Source organism: Manihot esculenta, chromosome 12, assembly GCF_001659605.2.
Source record: "Manihot esculenta cultivar AM560-2 chromosome 12, M.esculenta_v8, whole genome shotgun sequence".
Classification (NCBI taxonomy): domain Eukaryota; kingdom Viridiplantae; phylum Streptophyta; class Magnoliopsida; order Malpighiales; family Euphorbiaceae; genus Manihot; species Manihot esculenta.
In genome coordinates, this window is record NC_035172.2 from 33,740,651 (window position 1) to 33,760,270 (window position 19,620).

Genomic DNA, 19,620 nt, shown 5'->3' on the forward strand with positions numbered 1-19,620 from the left:
GTGAAGGCGCATGATCTTGTATAGACTGCAGCTGCATATGGCCCCTTTATTTATATAAGGTGGTTCGCTTTTCACCTGTGAATGGCGAGCCATGGAATTGGACTTTATTGACTGCTTCACTTTTCCATTTCCCTTTTTTTTTTTTTTTCTTATGCTGTGATGCAGATGTTTGATATGCCCTGTGGGTAACAGAAGAGAATCCAATTAAAGAATTAATAATTTTTTTAAAATTATATAAATTAAATAATAAAATATTTAATGAGTAAAATTAATGAATAAATTAATTGATAAATTTTTTAAAATAATTTTTAAAATAAAGAGGTGAACTGATAAATTTATTAGACTAAATAGTAATGTTTTTTCTTGATTTGAAATTGTGGGGGAAGAGTGGTCCCTCTTTTGTGGGGTCCGTTCTCTTTGTATCAGTGATTGGTGGATGCATGTGATGTGGGCCCTTGTTCTTTGTTTTTATCTTCTTTAATGGAACAAACCATGTCGTTTTCATCCCTAGTCCTTGTCACGTAGAAATTTGCAGGAAAGCTGGAGATGGAAGAAGATAAGAATGTGTCTCTTTGCTTCCATTTTCACATCTCTAGCTATTGCTCCATACTGTTACTATTTGAAAATTAAGTATTATTATTATGAACCCAATATTTAATAAAAAAATAAAAAATAATAATAAAATTAGAATCTCTCTTTGTTGCTTCATTTTCTGGCTTCAGGTGCTTCACGTTAAGTTATTTTAATAGGGATCCCCTACCCCCACTCACCTCTCTTTACTTAATTAATTAAAAAAAGAAAAGGAAACCCTAACCCTAGCTAGTTTTGTTCTCTTATCTGTAATTAATTATGGAAGCAGCTAACATATAGGGTGGCATGCTCCACTTTCTTCATGCATAGCTATAGAGAATTAATACTTTATTTTTGAATTCAAGTGCATGAATCCTTTACGTTGTGAATCAAGAATAATATGCATGTGTCAGTTTTATCAGACCATTTGAGAATGAAGAATAATAAAAATTTCTGGCTAATCCACCAGTTAAATTATATTTAGCACGAAACGGAAATTTAATCAGCAAAACCATTATTAATTATTGGGCAGGAAGCTACATCTCTTTCCTTGTTATATCTAAGATAACTATGAAATGGACCTCTTAGCCAAGAAGCATGCCACAACTTTCTCTATCAACCTAGTAGAAGTAGTGAAAGTCCCGAAATGACCCTCTTATAAAACTTTTTTTTTAATGAAAATTGAGAATCAGAAATAGATCTTAAAACCTCTCAGATTTATTTAAATACACTTATCATTAGACTAAATCTGTAAATATATGAGTTCATCTTCTTATGAAATTTTAAATATTTAATTTCATATTTAGCTTGTTTAAATTTTTTATGAATTTTTTTTTCAAATTAATTAAAAGAAATCAAGGATTTAATGTTGTCTGTAAAGCATTAGGGAATCTTAAGATATGCTCTAAGCTCTAAAGTGTCTACACCAAGGCTATATCTTTTTGGGTATTGGATCTCTATCCCTATAACTATATTAATTATATACACTATTATTTAATTTATTAATTTTTATTTAGTGATGGTAATAAATTAAATATTTTTAAATATTTGATTTAATTTAATTTTAACAGCACGTATTTAAATAATATATAAAGAAAAAATCAAGTAATTAAAGAATGGTGATGTGCATAGGGCATCATGATCCTCAATGTGATGGGGACCTTTATGTTTTTATAAATGCATAGTGCAGCATCAAAATCAATATGTTCATATGGGTTGGTTTATGATTATTCATTTTGCGTAGTTGATTGGGCAGACTCTTCTCTTTGTGTGAGCTAAATTATAATTAAGCTGCTAATCGACTTGATTAAGAAAGCTAATATCTTAATGGTAAATTTAATATTATTTTTCGAATTTAATTTCTAAAACTATATTAAAAAAAAAAAAAGCTTGTGTTCTAGAAAAGGGCAGAAAACTGGAGCATGATACTCGTGAAAACATTTTTTTTTTTTAAATAAAAAAAGAAAAGGAAGGATGAGTTTGGAGGGCGGGTGGCGTAGAAGTAATTAGGTGAAAGAGACAGTGATGAAGTTTGAATGAGACGGCGCCGTTCAAGACAAATTTCATGAGTGTGACTGACGCACTTTGTTCTTGTGCGCTGGCAAACGGCTCCTTCCTTACCATTTAAATCATATGGTCAACATCTTTGACCTTCCCACTCTTTCCTTTTTCTCTCTTGTTTTGAACAACTCTTCGACTTAGCCGTTACGTTGGCTCATGACTTGGCTGCCTTTTTTAACCATTATAAAAATTTTAAAAAAAACTGATATTTTACTTTTATTTTTTAAAAATTTTTTGTAATTGATGAATCATATAGCTAGGTGGACATCAAATAATACTTTATCTCTCATCTTTTTATGAGAAATTATTTTATTTTTTAATTTTATTTATTTTTTTAATTTATAAATTTTAAATAATTTAATCTCTATAAATTAAAATAAAATATATATTATCCTTTTAATTTTTAATTATTTAATTTAATTTTTATAATGTGAATAATATCAATTATAAAAATTAAATTATTTTATCTTTTAAAAATTAAATAAAATTAAATTAAAATTAAAGGGTAAAATAAAAGGATAAATTATACAATTGGACTAAAATGAAATTTAACACTCCCAACCGCATGTATTGTTTTAATAGCAATTTATAAAATTTATTATATTTAGATTTAAATTTAATTAGTATTTTCACATTTCAAAACTATTTTAAATTTAATTAAAACTTATCATAAGTAATTTAAATTCATTATGGATCTTATTGTTGTTATTTGATTAATAGTTACGCTTCATTTGTTAATAGAAAATAATTTATATTCAAAAAATATTTTTATAAAAAATAATTTTTTTTGAAAATATTTATTTTAAAAAATTATTTTTTATTATTTAATTTTAATTTAAAAATAAAATATATCAACAAAATTATTTATAAAAATATTAATAATACTTTTAAAATATAGAAAATATTTTTTTTAAATAAAGAAATTATTTACCTTCAAGTAATTTTTCGAGGAGGAAAAGTTTTGATAATTAACAAATTTTTAAAAAATTATAAGAGCTCACTAATAAATTTTTTTAAAATTATAGGATTAAATAATAAAATATTTAATAATAAAATTAACGAAAAAAATTAGTTAATAAATTTTTTAAAATATTAAAATTATTTTAATATATTTTTTAAAATTAAAAAAAAATTATACCATAAAACTTAAATATTAATTTTTCTAAACAAAAATAGAATTATCCAAAAAGAAGAAAACAACCAGCCACCTAGCAGGCCCAGCCGTTGGATATTAGCCATAGCCACATCCTCCTTTAATGTGTTGGGCACCTACTATCTCCGTGATTTTTGTTTTTCTACTTTTGAATATTAAAGGGTAGAATCTAATATCTCTCAAATTTATTTAAATATATTTATTATCAAATTAAATCTGTGAGTGTTTTAGAATATTTACTGGAGTATTAAATAAGTTTCCAACTATCATTTTCATTCTATAATTTATTTTCATTTTATTTTTTATATATATTAAAAAATTTATATTAATTTTTTAATTATATTCATATTAAATCTATTAAATTTTATAAAACACTAATAGATATTTAAGAGACGTTTTTAGAAGAATTATCATTGATAGACCATTTGACAAAAGCATGGTAACCATCGGAGAAAATATTTATTAATAACAAGTAAAGCCAAATTCATAGTTAATTTTTTAAAAATACACATATTGTAAAATCATATTAAATTAATTACAGGTTAATGTAGACATTTACAGAATTAATGAAGCTATGGGTGATTATCATGGAAAATGATTAGGGTTACTCAAATTAGAAAATGTTGAAATTGGATATATTATCTCCACGTAATTAGGAAAGTGACCTCATAGACATGGATTTTAATTATTCATTTATTCTTCTAAGAAGTGGCTACTGGCTAGCTTACCTATTTAATTTAGGATTACCACAAGGTTTGTGTCATTTAATTTCTTTTTTTTTTTTAAAAAAAAACCCATATTTTATAATTTAATTAGAAAAAAAGAAATCAAATGGAGGTTGATGCAGCATTAATGTGAATTATAAAATAAAAATGGGTGAAACTTTAATTGACAGGGAACATAATAATAATAAATAAAAGTGAGAATGAGACCTTCACCAGAACATCCTGGAAAAAAATTCAACAAATTTGCAAATAAATTATAATTATTTCCATGCAGTGGACCACATGATAGGTCAGTTTGTATGCCACTTCTTCATTTTATACATTGTTTCTTTAAGACACTCTGCTCCAACTACCATGCCCTAATTCATTATTCAATCTGAAAATATTTTATTTTAATTTTTAATTATTTTTTTCTATTTCATTAAAAAATTTTATTGTTTTATATATTGTATTTAAACCTATTCAACAAAATGACTGGCATGATTTGACTACTCAATTGATTTTTTTTTTTGAATTAAAAATTAATTATTTGATTTTTGACAATTTTGTTATTTTTTTAGTATTTCTTAATATTAAAGTTAATTTAAAATTAGAAACAAATAAATAATATGACGTGCATAAGATACTCCTACTATTAGTTAAAACTACTATTTAGTTACATTTCTAAAAAATAATTAATTTAATTTCTAAGAGTTTATTTATCAAAAATAAAATTTATAAATAAAAGGCCAAAATCTGCGTTATAAATATATGAAACACTATAATTAAAAGATCAAGAAAAAACATAAGAAAAGAACTATGAACCCTAGGGCCAACGATCCAAACTCAATTCGACTCCCTAACCTGGACAGGTCCAAAAGACTGTCGGTTTTATCTCTGTAATTATTGTTATTGTCGTCACCAATGCAGGAAGACGGAACCTCAAGAAAGACAATTAAAATTGAAGCATACATATAAAGCTCAAGATCCACCCACCCCAAAGCATTTGTAGGCCTTTTCGAAATAAAAGAAACAGAGAAATAAGGAAGAACAACATATCTATCGAGTCGAGCAAAGAAGGTGCAAGATGCGTATGAAAGGGAAGACTGCTTCCTCGATCATGTCATGCAAACCATCTCTAAAGCCGAGGTGTTACCAAAACAAAGAAGGCCGTCGGAGAAGGAAGAACGAAGAACTTCGCAATAAACATGTTGCCTTTGACACTTCGATCTAGAATGGAAAACTGCAAGAAAGCACACACAACTATATGCAACAACTAGGTAGGTCGAAAGGTCGAAAGAAGGACTCTCTCCATTAAGAACTGCCTGCTAAAACAAAAACAACCTATGTATAACCTCGTCCATAAGGGAGGGAGCACAACCACGTCCGGGCGAGGAAGGGCAGGGGCAAGTAGGTAGCTGGCAGAAGAAAGGCCTAATGTCTCAGACGACCTCTCAACGATGAGAGAAAAACTCTCTCTCTATAAAATAAAGAGAGATTAAGTTTTGAAATTGAAATGCTATCTAGTTTTCAGTTTTCATACAGGTTAATGTATATAACTACCAAATAAGAGAGAATTTCTTTGGGTACTAGGCCCTTGCTCTTTGCCGCCTAGTTAACTTTTTCTTACTTTTTCTATAACGATTCAGATACCAAATCGCTATCGGAGTTAGAGTTCAGATTGACTTATGATCGCCGGAGCCCGTAGTAAGCCTACTATACATCCTGTTACACTTGATATAATCCCAAACATGATCAAAAATATATATAAAAATATTTCTATCTCATGAATCAAAACTCAATATGTGCATCATGTGCATGCAACATAATTAAAAAATATAAAAATATTTCTATCTCATGAATCAAAACTCAATATGCGCATCAAGTGCATGCAACATAATTAAAAAATATAAAACTCATACTAAAACACTCATCAAATACTCCAGTATAGTCATCAATACATGCCTCAGTTTGGTTCAAATATAGTTTAAACTTTAAAACTCCTACATAATAAGATCATGAACAAAAGGATTATAAAAGAAAACTCGGATAAAACATAATTCTAAACCACAATTTATTTCATGTCCACAACTATAACTATTATATCAGAACTATACCATAAAACACTGTTGATCTTCATAGCTAACTCTAGTACTGCAAACCTGGGGTTAGGAGAAAAGGATAAACTATTAGAGCTAGTGAGCAAAAACATAATCATAAAAAAATTTAATAAAATATATGATCGTATGAATGCGTCATAACACATTTATTCACATCAGAATGGACTTATCACCAGTAACACTCCCTAATTCTAATAATGTCTGACCCACAACAAATACTCTTCAGGACTTCCTCTTAAACATAACATAACATATCCATAGTACTAGGGGCATAGAATGGGCACCCTGGTCTTCCGTATCCGTCGTAACATATCATAGCATAGTCGAAGGTTAATAGGTCATCCAACATCCATTCACAACAATAATTAATCGTACAATGAATCATATTCATGATTTATAATGCAAAACAATCTAATCATATACATATGGCATTCGTGATGCATTAGCATGCTTAAAATGTTTGATTTTTTTAAAATAATAGTTTAATTTAGTTCTACTCACCTCTAACTGACACAAACCTAACTCTGAAGCAGTTGTCTTACTATTGGCCTCTACAGTCTCCCAAGTCCGATTCTACACAAATGGACTTAAATGAAGGATCAAACATAACTTTTACAACACTTGAAACTACTCCAACAAACCCCTAAAAATATGTGAGAAAATATGTGGAAAACGAGCTAAAAACGGTTAGACAGGGGACTTTTGGCGGCAGGTTCAGCGGCCTAAACTCCCCATACGATCTAAAGGTCAAACCTTTAGAGGTAGGTTGGGTAGCCAAAAGGCAACTTTCACAGGCAGGTTTGACGGCCGAACTTAGGTTCTTCTGCAATGCGAAACTCGATTCTTTCTTAGCCAATAGCCTTCAAACGCACCCAAACTCACATGCAACAACTCAAAACCATATATTTATAACTCAAAATACAAACAATCACTTAAAACTATCCTCAACTTCAACATGCATTCAACAAGACCATCAAATCAAGAAAACTCATCCAACTCTCAAACTTTTCCTTAAACTAAAAACTCAACCTTTGCATGCAATAAAATGCTTAAAGTAGTTTATAAACTTCTCAAAACTAAAAGAAAATTGAGGGTCCAACTTACCTCTTCGGAGAAGGCATAACACAACAAGAAAGAAGTTGAGAAGGAGAAAGAGATGAGCTCCAAAGGGTTCGATGGCCAAAAACCTTGAGAATTAAACTTGATTCTTCAAAATATAGGTAACTTATGAATTTCTAAAAGATTTATGAAAAAATAAAGTGAAAATCATCAAGAGGTTTTAGGTTCACCTCTGCCTGAAAGAATAAAGAAAAACTCATCTAAAAATCGGATTGGAAGTCTTTTATAGTTGGGTCTGCTAATTTGTGTTTGGCGGCTGAACCTTAATGATTTGAAAATTTTTTTTAACACATTTTAAAATACTTAAAATTTATTTTATAAAAACTTATTTTACCCTTCTAAAGTTTTCAATTTCGATATTGCGGATTTCAATGGAGATTTCATCGAAAAGTTAAAATTCTGACACTAGAGTTTAGCCGGGTATTACACTTTTAAACAGAAAAATACATTCTTTTCTAAATTTGGACATAGGTTTCTTTGCCGACCATTGAGTTGGGTTGTAGATATTTGATTTTATTTTGGTTGTTTTGCAAGTGAGTTTTAGGGCGAAGGATTATTTAGAGATATTCTGTATGCTGCTTTTATTTTTTTTTTTTTTATGGTGTAGTTTGTCGATTAACGAGAAGTTCAATTATGTGCCTATTTTGTGATGTTTTGGTGAAAGGATGCAAAAACACTTGGTTACTAGTGGAGACTTTTGAGTTTGTAGACATCTTAGAAAGTGAGAACGGGTCACCAAAGATGACAATGCCTTTATCCATTTGCTGAATGTTGTTTTGATGTGCAAGATTCTCGATCCTGTTTAGCATGGTAAGTTTGAGATTTTGAAAGGAGCTCTAGTCCCTTAAAAGTTACAAAAGAGTGAAATTACTAAGAATTTTGCTCCTAATTTGTTTATTTAGCTTCACTGTCTTCTTATGAGCCAGATTTGCAGGTAAGCTAGATATACTTTTAAAATATATTATTTTTAAAATTTTATTTTTATTTATTATGTATGATGTATAATTAATTAATACTTTTATTTTATTGATACAATAAATTGATATACTCTTATTAATTATTTTATATATTAACAATAATAATTAAATATATTTTATTAAAAAATTATCATTTTAATTCAAATACTTTATCATTAGTGTATTTGTGTAGTGTAAATGAACCAATTATAAAACCTCCAACTAGGAACAATTTATTTTCTTCGGAATCTTCCCCATCATTAATAATAAGAAAATTAGAAAAAAAAAATTAAACTATTAATCTAATAAAAAATAGTGATAAAAAAGTCAATTATTTATGTTTTAAGAGATATATATCAAATTATAAAATTAATTATTATATTCTAAACCAATCAACTAAATTTATTTATATCCAACCATTAAATTTATCGTTAAATATAGCAGAATCATACCTAATCATCATATTCAGCACAAAAATTGATATTTTAATATAATTTAAATAAATAATTATTTAAAATATTTAAAAATTTATCAATTTCAATAATTATATCCTCAACTTATTTTTAATAAATACATTCGAAATTAATTTTTTAATTTATTTAATTTTTAATTTTAATTCAATTTATTTATAACTTTCGATAATACATTTCTAAAAGGCCATAATTTATTTTTCTGTTTTTTTACATCGACAATTATAATTTTTTGTATAGTTATAAGTGGTATGATAACAATACCACTAGTAAATAAAAAATAATGACTTTTACTTCTGAAAAATTAATTATACTTATTATATATATTTTAATAGAATTGAAGTAAATAATCAGTCTAATTAATAAAAAATAGCTAAATTTAATATAATTTATTATTACAATTTATATTTTATCTAATGAATTTAATTACTTTAAATTTATTAATTTGATTATTAACTTTCAATTTAATTAGAGTGAATATAATAAATATAGCTAATTTTTCAAATAGAAGAGAATTGTGCCCCTTAATTTATTAGAGTTAATAATATAACTATACAAAAAGTTATACTTATTAATATAAAAAAGAAGAGTTAATAATATAACTATAAATAAAGCGAATTAAAATTAAAAATCAAATTAAATTAAAAAACTAATTTAAGGTATATTTGTTAAAAAAATAGGTATAATATTAAAATTTATAAAGTTTAAAGTTTTTTAATAATTATTAATTATATTAAAATATTAATTTTTAATACCGATTAAAATAATGATATGATATATTCATTGGTAGAATATAAATAAATTTAATTGATTAGTTTAAAATATATTAATTAATTTATTTATTTATTAAATCACAAATAATTCAGAATATTTTTTATAGTTATTCCATTTAATAATACAAATAAAAATATGGATTTAATAAATTTGTGAAATCAAGCCACAAACTTAGCCAGAGGAAAACACCAATTTTGTAAAAAAGGAATAAAAGAAGAAAATTGAGAAGCTACAAAAATCAAGCCAACAAGAATATCTATTTCATACTTCTTGAATTATCCTCTTTTGTGCTTATTTGAAGATATTTCCAGCAAGAAATACTGGATTTCCCTTATAATATATATATGTAATACTAATTAAAAATATTATTTTATTTTAAAAAATATAATATGATTTAATGTAAGAAGACAGCTCTTCCATCAACTTTTATTTTTAGAAAAAAAAAAAAGTTTGATGTGTGTCTTATAGTTGATGGTGGGGACATGACATTGAAAAACTATACACTAAAAAGAAATATACTAATCAAGGCACAATTTGAAAATTTTGGATTTATTGCTAAAGATTAGAGAAAGGAACACTTAGGTCCCTATCTCTTTCGTCAGCAATCCCCATCAACTTGACCAGAATTGCGATATACACCCGGCTAATTAAATGGCTTTAATTTATTTAAATAATAAATTTTATTTTATAACATCAAATTCTATCAGACTTTTATTTAAATAAAATAAAATTTTATTTCATAAATTTTTAAATTAATTTACTGATTGTGACGCTATTAAATATATATGTATATATATATTCTTCCATCTCCATTGAAAAAAAAGTTTCAGTAAGATTAGACAGACAGAAACCATTATAAGTGCCGAATAAATTAAAGATAAAAAGACCGTTAGCATTCTTAATAATAGCTCCAAAAGAGATAAAATTTAAGTTTCTATATATTGTAAAATCTACATAATATTTTATTCTGTTAACCATAAGTTTTTACTGACTAGAATGAATTATAAGGATTAAAAACTCTTAGTTACTCACACGAATAGATTGCCGTTCAGTCAAAAGATTGAAGAACCTACTTGAACAATATCATGAATACCAGGCAACTAGCAACCTAACTCTAGTACACTAGCAAATTTTTATAATATTATATACTGCACATTGTGGTGCCAACTTTGCCCATAAGGGTGGAGTCCAAAAAACTCACCATACATTTGAAAAAGCTTTGCAAAGAGGTAAAAGAAATCAAATCCATCCTTAAATTAAGAAGGTTCCACACTCTATAAAAATAGGACAATGCAAAAAAATATGCGACTCATCCTTAACCATGCCACATTTAGGACAATTCACACTTCAATCAACAGACCTACTAGCTAAGTTTATTTGAGATGGTAGAATCTCTCTTAAATCTCTTCAAAAAAAAGTTCTTACTAATAGTAACATGGTACCCATAGAACCATGAACTGAGATAGCCCCTTCATCATTAATAGTATGAAGCTTTCAAATCCTCTTCCACTCTCCTAGAACTATGAACTGAGATAGCCTTTCATCATTACTAATACCAACACGGTATCCAGACTTGTTAGAATATTTCTTATCCCTAATTTACCTATACATACAACCAATCACATTAAGAGGAATACAAAAAATACTATATACATCCTCAAAAACAAAAAGCTCAAAAAGCATGTGCTCATTCCAACTATGATCACCCTCATTAATTAAGCCTGAAACCTTAAACTCAGGCAAACCATCAATCAGTAGAGTTTGAATGAAAAACTTATTCTAATAGGGAAGCCATGAGTCTCTCTAAATATTTATTAAAGAGTCATTTTCTATCCTCCATCTAACACTAGCATTTAGCAAATATTTAGACTACAAAAGACTCCTCCAAATGAAATTAGGATTAGAACCCATCTCTATCTCAAGAAAATTACCATCAAGAAAATATTTAGCTTTAAGCACACGATAAAAAAGAGTACTTTAATGAGATAAGTCTCCAACCTTACTTTCCAAGTGTAACTAAATTAAAGGCAGATAGATTCCTAAACCCCATACCACCAAATTCTTCAGCAACACATATACTGTCCTACGACAACCAATAGATTTTCCTTTGACCATTACCATTTGAACTCCATCAAAAAGAATTCATCATACTTTGAAACTCTTCACACAAGAAAGCTGGCAAAAGAAAAACACTCGTATAATAAATTGGAATAGTCTAAGTCACCAATTTTAACAATACCTCATTTTCTACCTGAAATAAAAGCTTGCCCCCCAATTATATATATCCTCTCCTGAAGACTATAAATTAAGTAATTAGACTAAAATAAAGTGGTCAATTTATCATATGAAATGCATAATTTTTCAACATTAATCATAATTATTTGTAGGTGTACTTAATTAATTAGTTGATTGAGAAGGCTTAGAATGTTTGCTTATATATTCTCATAATTCAACTATAACTTTGCTTATTGCTTTTGAGTGTTTTTTTTAGAAGGCTTAGAATGACTTATCACTTAGAAGAAGGATAGAAATTAGAAATAAAATTGGAAAGTTGGTGCATGAAATTAATATGACTAACTTCTAATTAGGTATAAAATTTTATTTAGCATTGACATGTTGATGTTGCTTACCCACCAAACTTAGCATGTGCACTATTTCCAACATGTCCATATATAGTCTTCTCATTGGTTAATTTCCTTCTTAATCTAGTCATAACCATAATTACTTTAATAATTATTCAAATCCTATGGTATTAACAATAAATAAATAAATAGAATTGCATTAAGAAAATCCAATGGAAAGGATTCCTATGATCTCATGTTTTGTCTTGAATAAGATTTTAAATCATGTTTAATCTAATTTTCAATATTAAAGAGTGTGTAAATAATTTTTTAATTACAATTAATTATTCTGACAGATACATCTCAGTGCTCAAAGCAGCAGATCCCAGGATTATTCCCTGCAATTTTTTATTTCAAGCATCATGTGAACTCTTTGTTTTTTTTTTTAATTTATATATTTTTCACTAAAATATAAACTGATACAAGCAATATTATTTTCTTTCTTTTTTTTTTTGTTTTATTCTCTCTTCTAGGGTTTAATCCCCTTTAATTTGTCACATTGTCAATCTCTTCTACCCCACTAAAATTAATTATAGTAAAAATAAAAAACTCAAATATTAAGAGTTAATTGAAAATTTTTAAATTAAAAATATTAGAAGGGCAGATAATAAAATTTTGAAGATTTTAAACAGTAACAACAAGATTTTTTTTTTAAAATGGAAATTGACGAAGAAAAATAGGAGATCTCTTAGATTTATACAGATATACTTATCACCAGTTTTCACAAGCGAGTGCAAGATTTTTAAAATTTAAAAAAGCTAATATAAATATTTTAATTTTAATATAATCTAATTTTTTTGTATTATTGAAAATAATATATTATTATTACTAATCGGTTCGATTCATTTTTTCTATTTTTTCTGATTAAAATTGAATCAAATCGAAATAAATAAAATTTTTAAAATTAAAAATTAAATTAAATCGAAATAAATAAAAAATCGAATTAAATTTTTAAATTAATTCGATTTGATTGATTTTTTTTGTTTGAACTGAATACTGTTCACTCCTAATCTCTTCTACCCACTAAAATTAATTATAGTAACAATAAAAAACTTAAATATTGATTGAATTGAAAATTTTCAAATTAAAAGTATTAGAAGGGCAGATAATAAAATTTTGAAGATTTCAAACGGTTACAACAAGATTTTTAAAACTTTAAAAAAGGCTAATATAAATAGAAATTTTGCAAGAGAATTTGGATATGTTTGTAAATCCAAAAAGAGAGAAATAGTTGGGAATAATAAAGAGAGAACAAACGTCATGGTGGAGCCCAATGGGCCCACTGAAAGCAATAGTTGACAACCTATACCCTTTCTTGGCCCACGAGAGACCAATGTGCTCCCGCTTGTCACTCAACGGCGCGTATAAACCAACAGCCTCCTTCTTGGATTTTATTTTTATATAATTTAATCATATGCAATATTTGAAATTGAATAAAATTAATTATTTATTATTAAATCTCGAATTTAAAAGCTAATCGCCAATAAGTCGGTATTACTTTCGATTGTAAAATTTACTTTACCATTGAAATCTGAATTGTGAGCACAAGGGTGTATAAGACGATGGTCATATCACATATAAGGAGACAACTGACAAGTGTCTTTCAGTGAAGCAGAGAAAGCGTGGAGGGGCAGCTGAGAAGAGGCGCGTGGGATAGGGAAAAATGGAAAAGGCAAAAGAAAGTGGGGCCCAGCAAGTTCACATGGTTGGTGAGAGGTGGAGCCCAGGAGGACACATATGAAGTCACATCACATGTGTAAATGTAAGAAAATGAAAAGAGGAAAAGAAAGGGGTTGGCTTTTGGATCGGCTCAATAGCTTTTTCCACGCCCTGCCTGCATCTGTGTCTCGTCTATACTCGGCAACTCGTTTTCTATCCATTTTTGGGCCCATTCTCCACTACCGTATATTCACTCACACCAATTTAACCTCTGCAAGCTTATACATCCCTTTAGAAAAATATATCAAATTGAATTAATCTTTAATAGAAATAATGGAAAATTAAATTATTAAATAAACTTTATACCTACAGTTTAATTTAGCTTTTTTTTTACATTTAAATATTTTAAATAATTAAATTACTACTAACTCGAAATGTATAATGTTCCAAATTTGGTGAGTGATTTTGGGCAGCTCCGCGCAATGCATGAAGTGGAGAAATGTCTTTTTCGTCAAATGCACAGATCGCTATAAAAGCATCTCCGCAAGTGAGGCTACCCCTGGATTTCCGTGCCCGTTGTTTTGGCAATGGCCCCATTTTCCGCTCTTTTTTATTGGTTAAAATATTTCAAAAATTCATAATTTTAGTTTATTTTAGTTCCTTCTTTTTAAATTTTAGTCTATAAATATATATTTAACTTATTTAATTGTATTTTTAAAATTTCAAATCTATAGTTATTTTTGTATAATTAAAAAAATATAATTCATACAGTTAAAATAATAAATTTATATTATTTTTTAACATATCATATACTTATATTGCTTCATTATTAAATTTTTTTCTAAATTAATAAATTTTATTTTTCCAACTAGCAAATAAATTATTATCTTTAAAATAAAATAATATATAATTTGAAATATATGGAAAATTTAAAATTTTTTTTATGATATATATATATGTTAATATTTCTCAAACGGCTTGAGCCAATTAGCCTGTATCCTCCATTCGGTGCCCATTTCTTTGTTGAACAAGCTTCGGTCCACCTGGTCACCCATTGAATGGTAAATTTACTCAAAGAGATTAAATTTCATGTCATCTATTAATTTTATACACCTCTTTTAATTTAATTAAAAATAAGCTATTAATCATTGCCATGACCAATAAATTTTAATTAACAATTAAAATTATAATTTTATTAAATATAAAATAAATTATTTATTAAAATATATAATTATATATAGTAAAAAAATTGTCTAAATCCTAAATATATTATTAAATTGAATATTCATTTGCACAGAGAGTATTTTAAAGATATTTATTTATCGTCATTATAAATAAATTAAATATTAAAATAATGATTATAAGAGGTGCAAGTTGCAGATTGATACGAAAAGAGAGAGAGAGAGAGAGAGAGAGAGGAAAATGAGATGTGAAATGTGAGCAAGGGTTGGCCTACCTTGGATAAGCAAGTACAAGAGCCTCTCACTTCTTTTCATTACAATGACGGAAGCTGTGATGGACACATTCAGACCAAAAGCTGTCCATTTCTTGAGAGGTCACCAAGCCGAAGGGGCTGTAGCCCTTCCATATCCAGAAGGCAATTGGGGCAAAATGCCCTAAAAAGGATGAAGACCAACCAACCCTCTCAGTGCACAGCCAGGTTAAAGAAAAACACGTGCCGGTTTTTCGATTATTTTTTAAAAAAGTGCATGAATTTCATATATCAAAGGTGGAGCTGCCATGCAGAGTAACAAATTGAATTGATTTTTTTTGTGCAATTGAAGTTTGAAAATGCCCAATTTTGACAAGTGATGAGATAGCTTTAAATGTGAATAAGACATGGAATATGATGGGTCTCTTCTTCTGAAAACACCACTCATCTACTCCCCATTGCAAAAATAATGCTTTGATTTCTTTGCAACCTATAATTTTCATAAGAAAAAGCAGATAATATTTTATTATGGAACTGATGTATATACATATGGAATTCTTCAAGGGAAGAGCCCTAGGCCATGAGAAATCCAATTAAGGAAGAAGACTCAAAGCCCAAAAATATAGAGAAGTGAGTATATAAATTCCAATACCCAAGAAGGCCCAATCTCAACAAAATAATAAGAGATATAGAAAAAGGGGCCCAAAACCCTAAAACCATAAGTGCATGCATGTACACGTACATCTCACATTGCCTTCTAAATGTTCTAGCAATCTTGGGTCTTGTATCAACTATCGTATGCAATGAATTTAGGAACTTAGTTTTATATTTTGGGAAATTTTTGAGTGAATTAGATTCACCGTGTACTCGAAAAATATTGCAGTGGGTTCAACTATTTTTTTATATAAAGGGCTTATCTGTTTATATTTTGAAATTGTGTTAGATCTATGATAAATTAAATTTAAATAAATATTATTTATTTATTTATATATATATTCAAAAAAATTTACTATTTGAAAAAATTAATTAATTAATTAATAATTTTGAAAGATATATTAAAATATTTATAATATTTTAAAAAATCTATTAATTAATAATTTTATTACTTTTACCGTTAAAATAAAAACTTATTAGTTGGTTATCTATTTTAAAAATTATATTAAAATATTTATAAAATTTTAAAATTTTACTAATCAGTAATTTTACTATTAAAAGAAAACTTATTAATTGATTAATAATTTTAAAAAATACATGTTCTTAAAAATTTAAAAATTCTATTAATTAGTCAATTTATTAGTTTTATCATTTAATTTTTGTGCTGTGAAAAAATTTATTAATTAATTTATTAATTTTATACAAATATATATTAATTAGTTCATTTGTATTAAGGGTATTTATATTTATTTATAAAATTTAATTGTTAAAATTAACATAAAAATTAATTAATAAATTTATTAAAATTTTAAAAATATTTTAACATATTTTTTAAAATTAAATAATTAATTAATAAATTTCTCTATTATTACAATATAATAACCGCTTAAAAATAATGAACTGTTATCATAAAATAGGGTCACATGATAAGAATTTAATAATGCATAATTGCAAAGGTGTTATCCATAAAAAGAAAGACTAAAACATTATACCACGCGCAATACTTTAATAAAGTTCGCACTCTTTTCAACAAGTCGAGTGTTCATAGAAAATTATAATAAGTACATATATTATAATAGAATCTCATTACATCTATGCAATCCTCGGTTTACTAACTGGTATCAATCATATTTTTAAATTTTTATAAAATTAAATAAGTATAGAATTCAAAATATATATTTTTATATATTTATTTTTAATTTAAAACAATATATTATATTCACTTATTTTATCAATTTACTGACTTGCGGTAAAATAACTATTCATAGACTCTAACCATATCATCTTTTCTCTTTTACAAATTGAGTAATCACAAATCGATTTTTTTTCTACACTATAAGACTAAATAATAAATTTTATATATATACATGAGGGGATGTGGGTAGAGTGGGATGTTGAAAGATACCTATTGCCAATTTATATTAATCGAAAGCATGTATTGATTCTTGAATTATAAAACCATTTCAAAGAATAATTAAAATTTTTAGACACGTTTCACTTAATAGTCAAATTATCTTTTTATATTTTATATTCGCAATCAATATTGTTTAAGTTTATTTTAGGCACATTTCAATTTATTTTTGTTAAGATATTCTTTTACAAAGTTTAAAATTAATGTTTTTATCAACAACTCTTAGTCCAACTAGGGCTGTGCAATCGGTCGGTTCGATTTCGAATTGAACCGAACTGAAAAAACCGAAAATCAAATTGTAAAAATATTAAAAATCGAAAAAACCGATTATAAAAATATAACCGAATCGAATCAAATCGATAAAAATCAGTTCGGTTCGATTCAAACCGAAATCTATATTTTTTAAAATTTTTTTCTTTTAATTTCAGTAAAATAATTCAATAAATATTTCACATAAATTTATCAATAAAAATTATCTGAATATATAAGGATAATATTTAAAAAATTCATATAAATCCATATAAAATTTAAAAATATAAATCAAAACAGTGTTTTAAATAATAAAAATATATTAAAAATCGGTTTTTCGATTTTTCGGTTATTTAACACGTTTAAATCGAACCGAACCGAACTTTTTGATTAACCGAACTATTAAACCGAAATCAATCGGTTCAGTTCGATTTTTCGATTTAAACCGATTTATGCTCAGCCCTAAGTCCAACAACATTAAATTGTAAAATCTTGAATTTGCTTGCTTAAATTTATGTTAAAAAAAAAAAGAATTCTTAAAATAAATAAGGATTTGATATGAATTTTATGACTAAACACGTTATAAAATTGTTATTTTTTATTAAATTTTAGATATTATATTATAAATTATTTAAATAATTGATAAATGAATAAGGAAGCAAAATAAGCCCTAGAATAATAATATTTGTTAGCGTTGAGGATGGTGTAGGAACACAACAAAGCCACGTGAGAAGGAGTAGCACGAAGAAACTGTGCTACTAATCATACAACCCAACGTTTTTGTCGAGGTTGTTTTACCAAAAGACAAAAACTATTAACGAACACCAATAAAATCATCCACGTGCGGCTGACTCTGACTTTTCACCTCCTAGTGACTCGCGTGGCTCAACTCTATATACCTCCGTGTCCACGTGCACAGCGGCAACACGTTCTGATATCTAATCAACTACTTGTGGGTCCCTTGTTTGTCTTTTACTTTCAATCCCCGCCGTCCATTTAGCTGTTGATTGTTGAACTTCAAGGCTGTCCAACTGTTCTGCTGGCTATAAACACTAATTAATTAAAAGATTAAACGTTTGTTCAAAATATTATATAATATTGATTTAATCTCGTATAAAAATAAAATTGAATTGAATATTTATATAAAAATTTATACAAAATGCAAAAAATTAATTATATTATTTAATTTAAAATAGTATAATTCATTAAAAATACATAGTTATTTTATTGCAAAAAGGGATTTTTTTTTATATAAAAAAAATTTGTTTTTAATTATGAGCTTGGATTGAGGTTTACGGTGATAATCCATTAAATGGGCTGTGAGAGTAGCTGTCGCTGATTCTAGACCGACCAATCCAGACAAAGCTCTTTCTCGGAAAACAAACATATTTTCTTTACAGTCTACACCCATACGACCAGATATAAAGAGACCCAACCACACCGAAGAGAATCACGTCAAGCTAAACAGTAGCGATCCAAAAAACAAAATCTAAGATTTGGGTCTCGTTAGATCTTCAGAGAAAACTGATGGGTTTCTCAGATTCAGAGAAAGCATGCAAAGATCACCCATATCACAATCAAAAGCAAGGAGTTTGTCCATCATGTTTAAGAGAAAGATTATCTCAACTTTATATAGTTGTTTCCGGTGAGAAAGAAGCAGCGGCAGCCATGGCTGGACCTTCTTCTTCTTCTTCGATGTCGTTTTCATCTGCTTATTCTTCAAACCATTTATCTCCAGGTCTTCATAATCATCAATATCATCATCAACGAAACATGTCTGATATTATGGGTTCCATATCGTTTAGGGTAAGTGCAGGAAATGGGTTAAAGAAAAGTAGATCGGTGGCTTTTGTGGCAAGAAGCAGCCTTGTTGGAGATGTGAAACATGGGACGAAGAAGAATAAGAAGAAAGGGTTTTGGTCAAAGTTGCTTCATTTGAAAGGAAAGAATAAGGAGGTTAATTTTCCGGGAAAGTTTGCGTTGAATGTATAGATATTTTGCTTCAAAAAATGATGAGAAGGAGAAAGCTTTTTAGAAATTATAAGATGTTTATAGCTTTATTTTTGTGTTTTATTTATATATGAACATCTGAATCTTTTGTCTTTTCCTTTACATGAATCTTATCAAAAAGTTTTCTGGGAATTTATGATTCTTCTCCTCCAAAATTT

The 19,620-nt window shown here is 27.3% G+C and overlaps 1 protein-coding gene across 1 annotated transcript; it reads left to right on the top strand.

Moving 5' to 3' along the window:
- The first annotated feature begins 18,979 nt into the window (after window positions 1–18,979).
- Window positions 18,980–19,444, top strand: LOC110627642. Its single transcript, XM_021773987.1, has one exon. The coding sequence runs from the start codon at window positions 18,980–18,982 to the stop codon at window positions 19,442–19,444; it is 465 nt and encodes a 154-aa protein (XP_021629679.1).
- Window positions 19,445–19,620: the final 176 nt, after the last annotated feature.

Bases quoted from the DNA above. Each gene is read 5' to 3' on its own strand.
- LOC110627642 (XM_021773987.1), top strand. From the start codon at position 18,980: ATGGGTTTCTCAGATTCAGAGAAAGCATGCAAAGATCACCCATATCAC.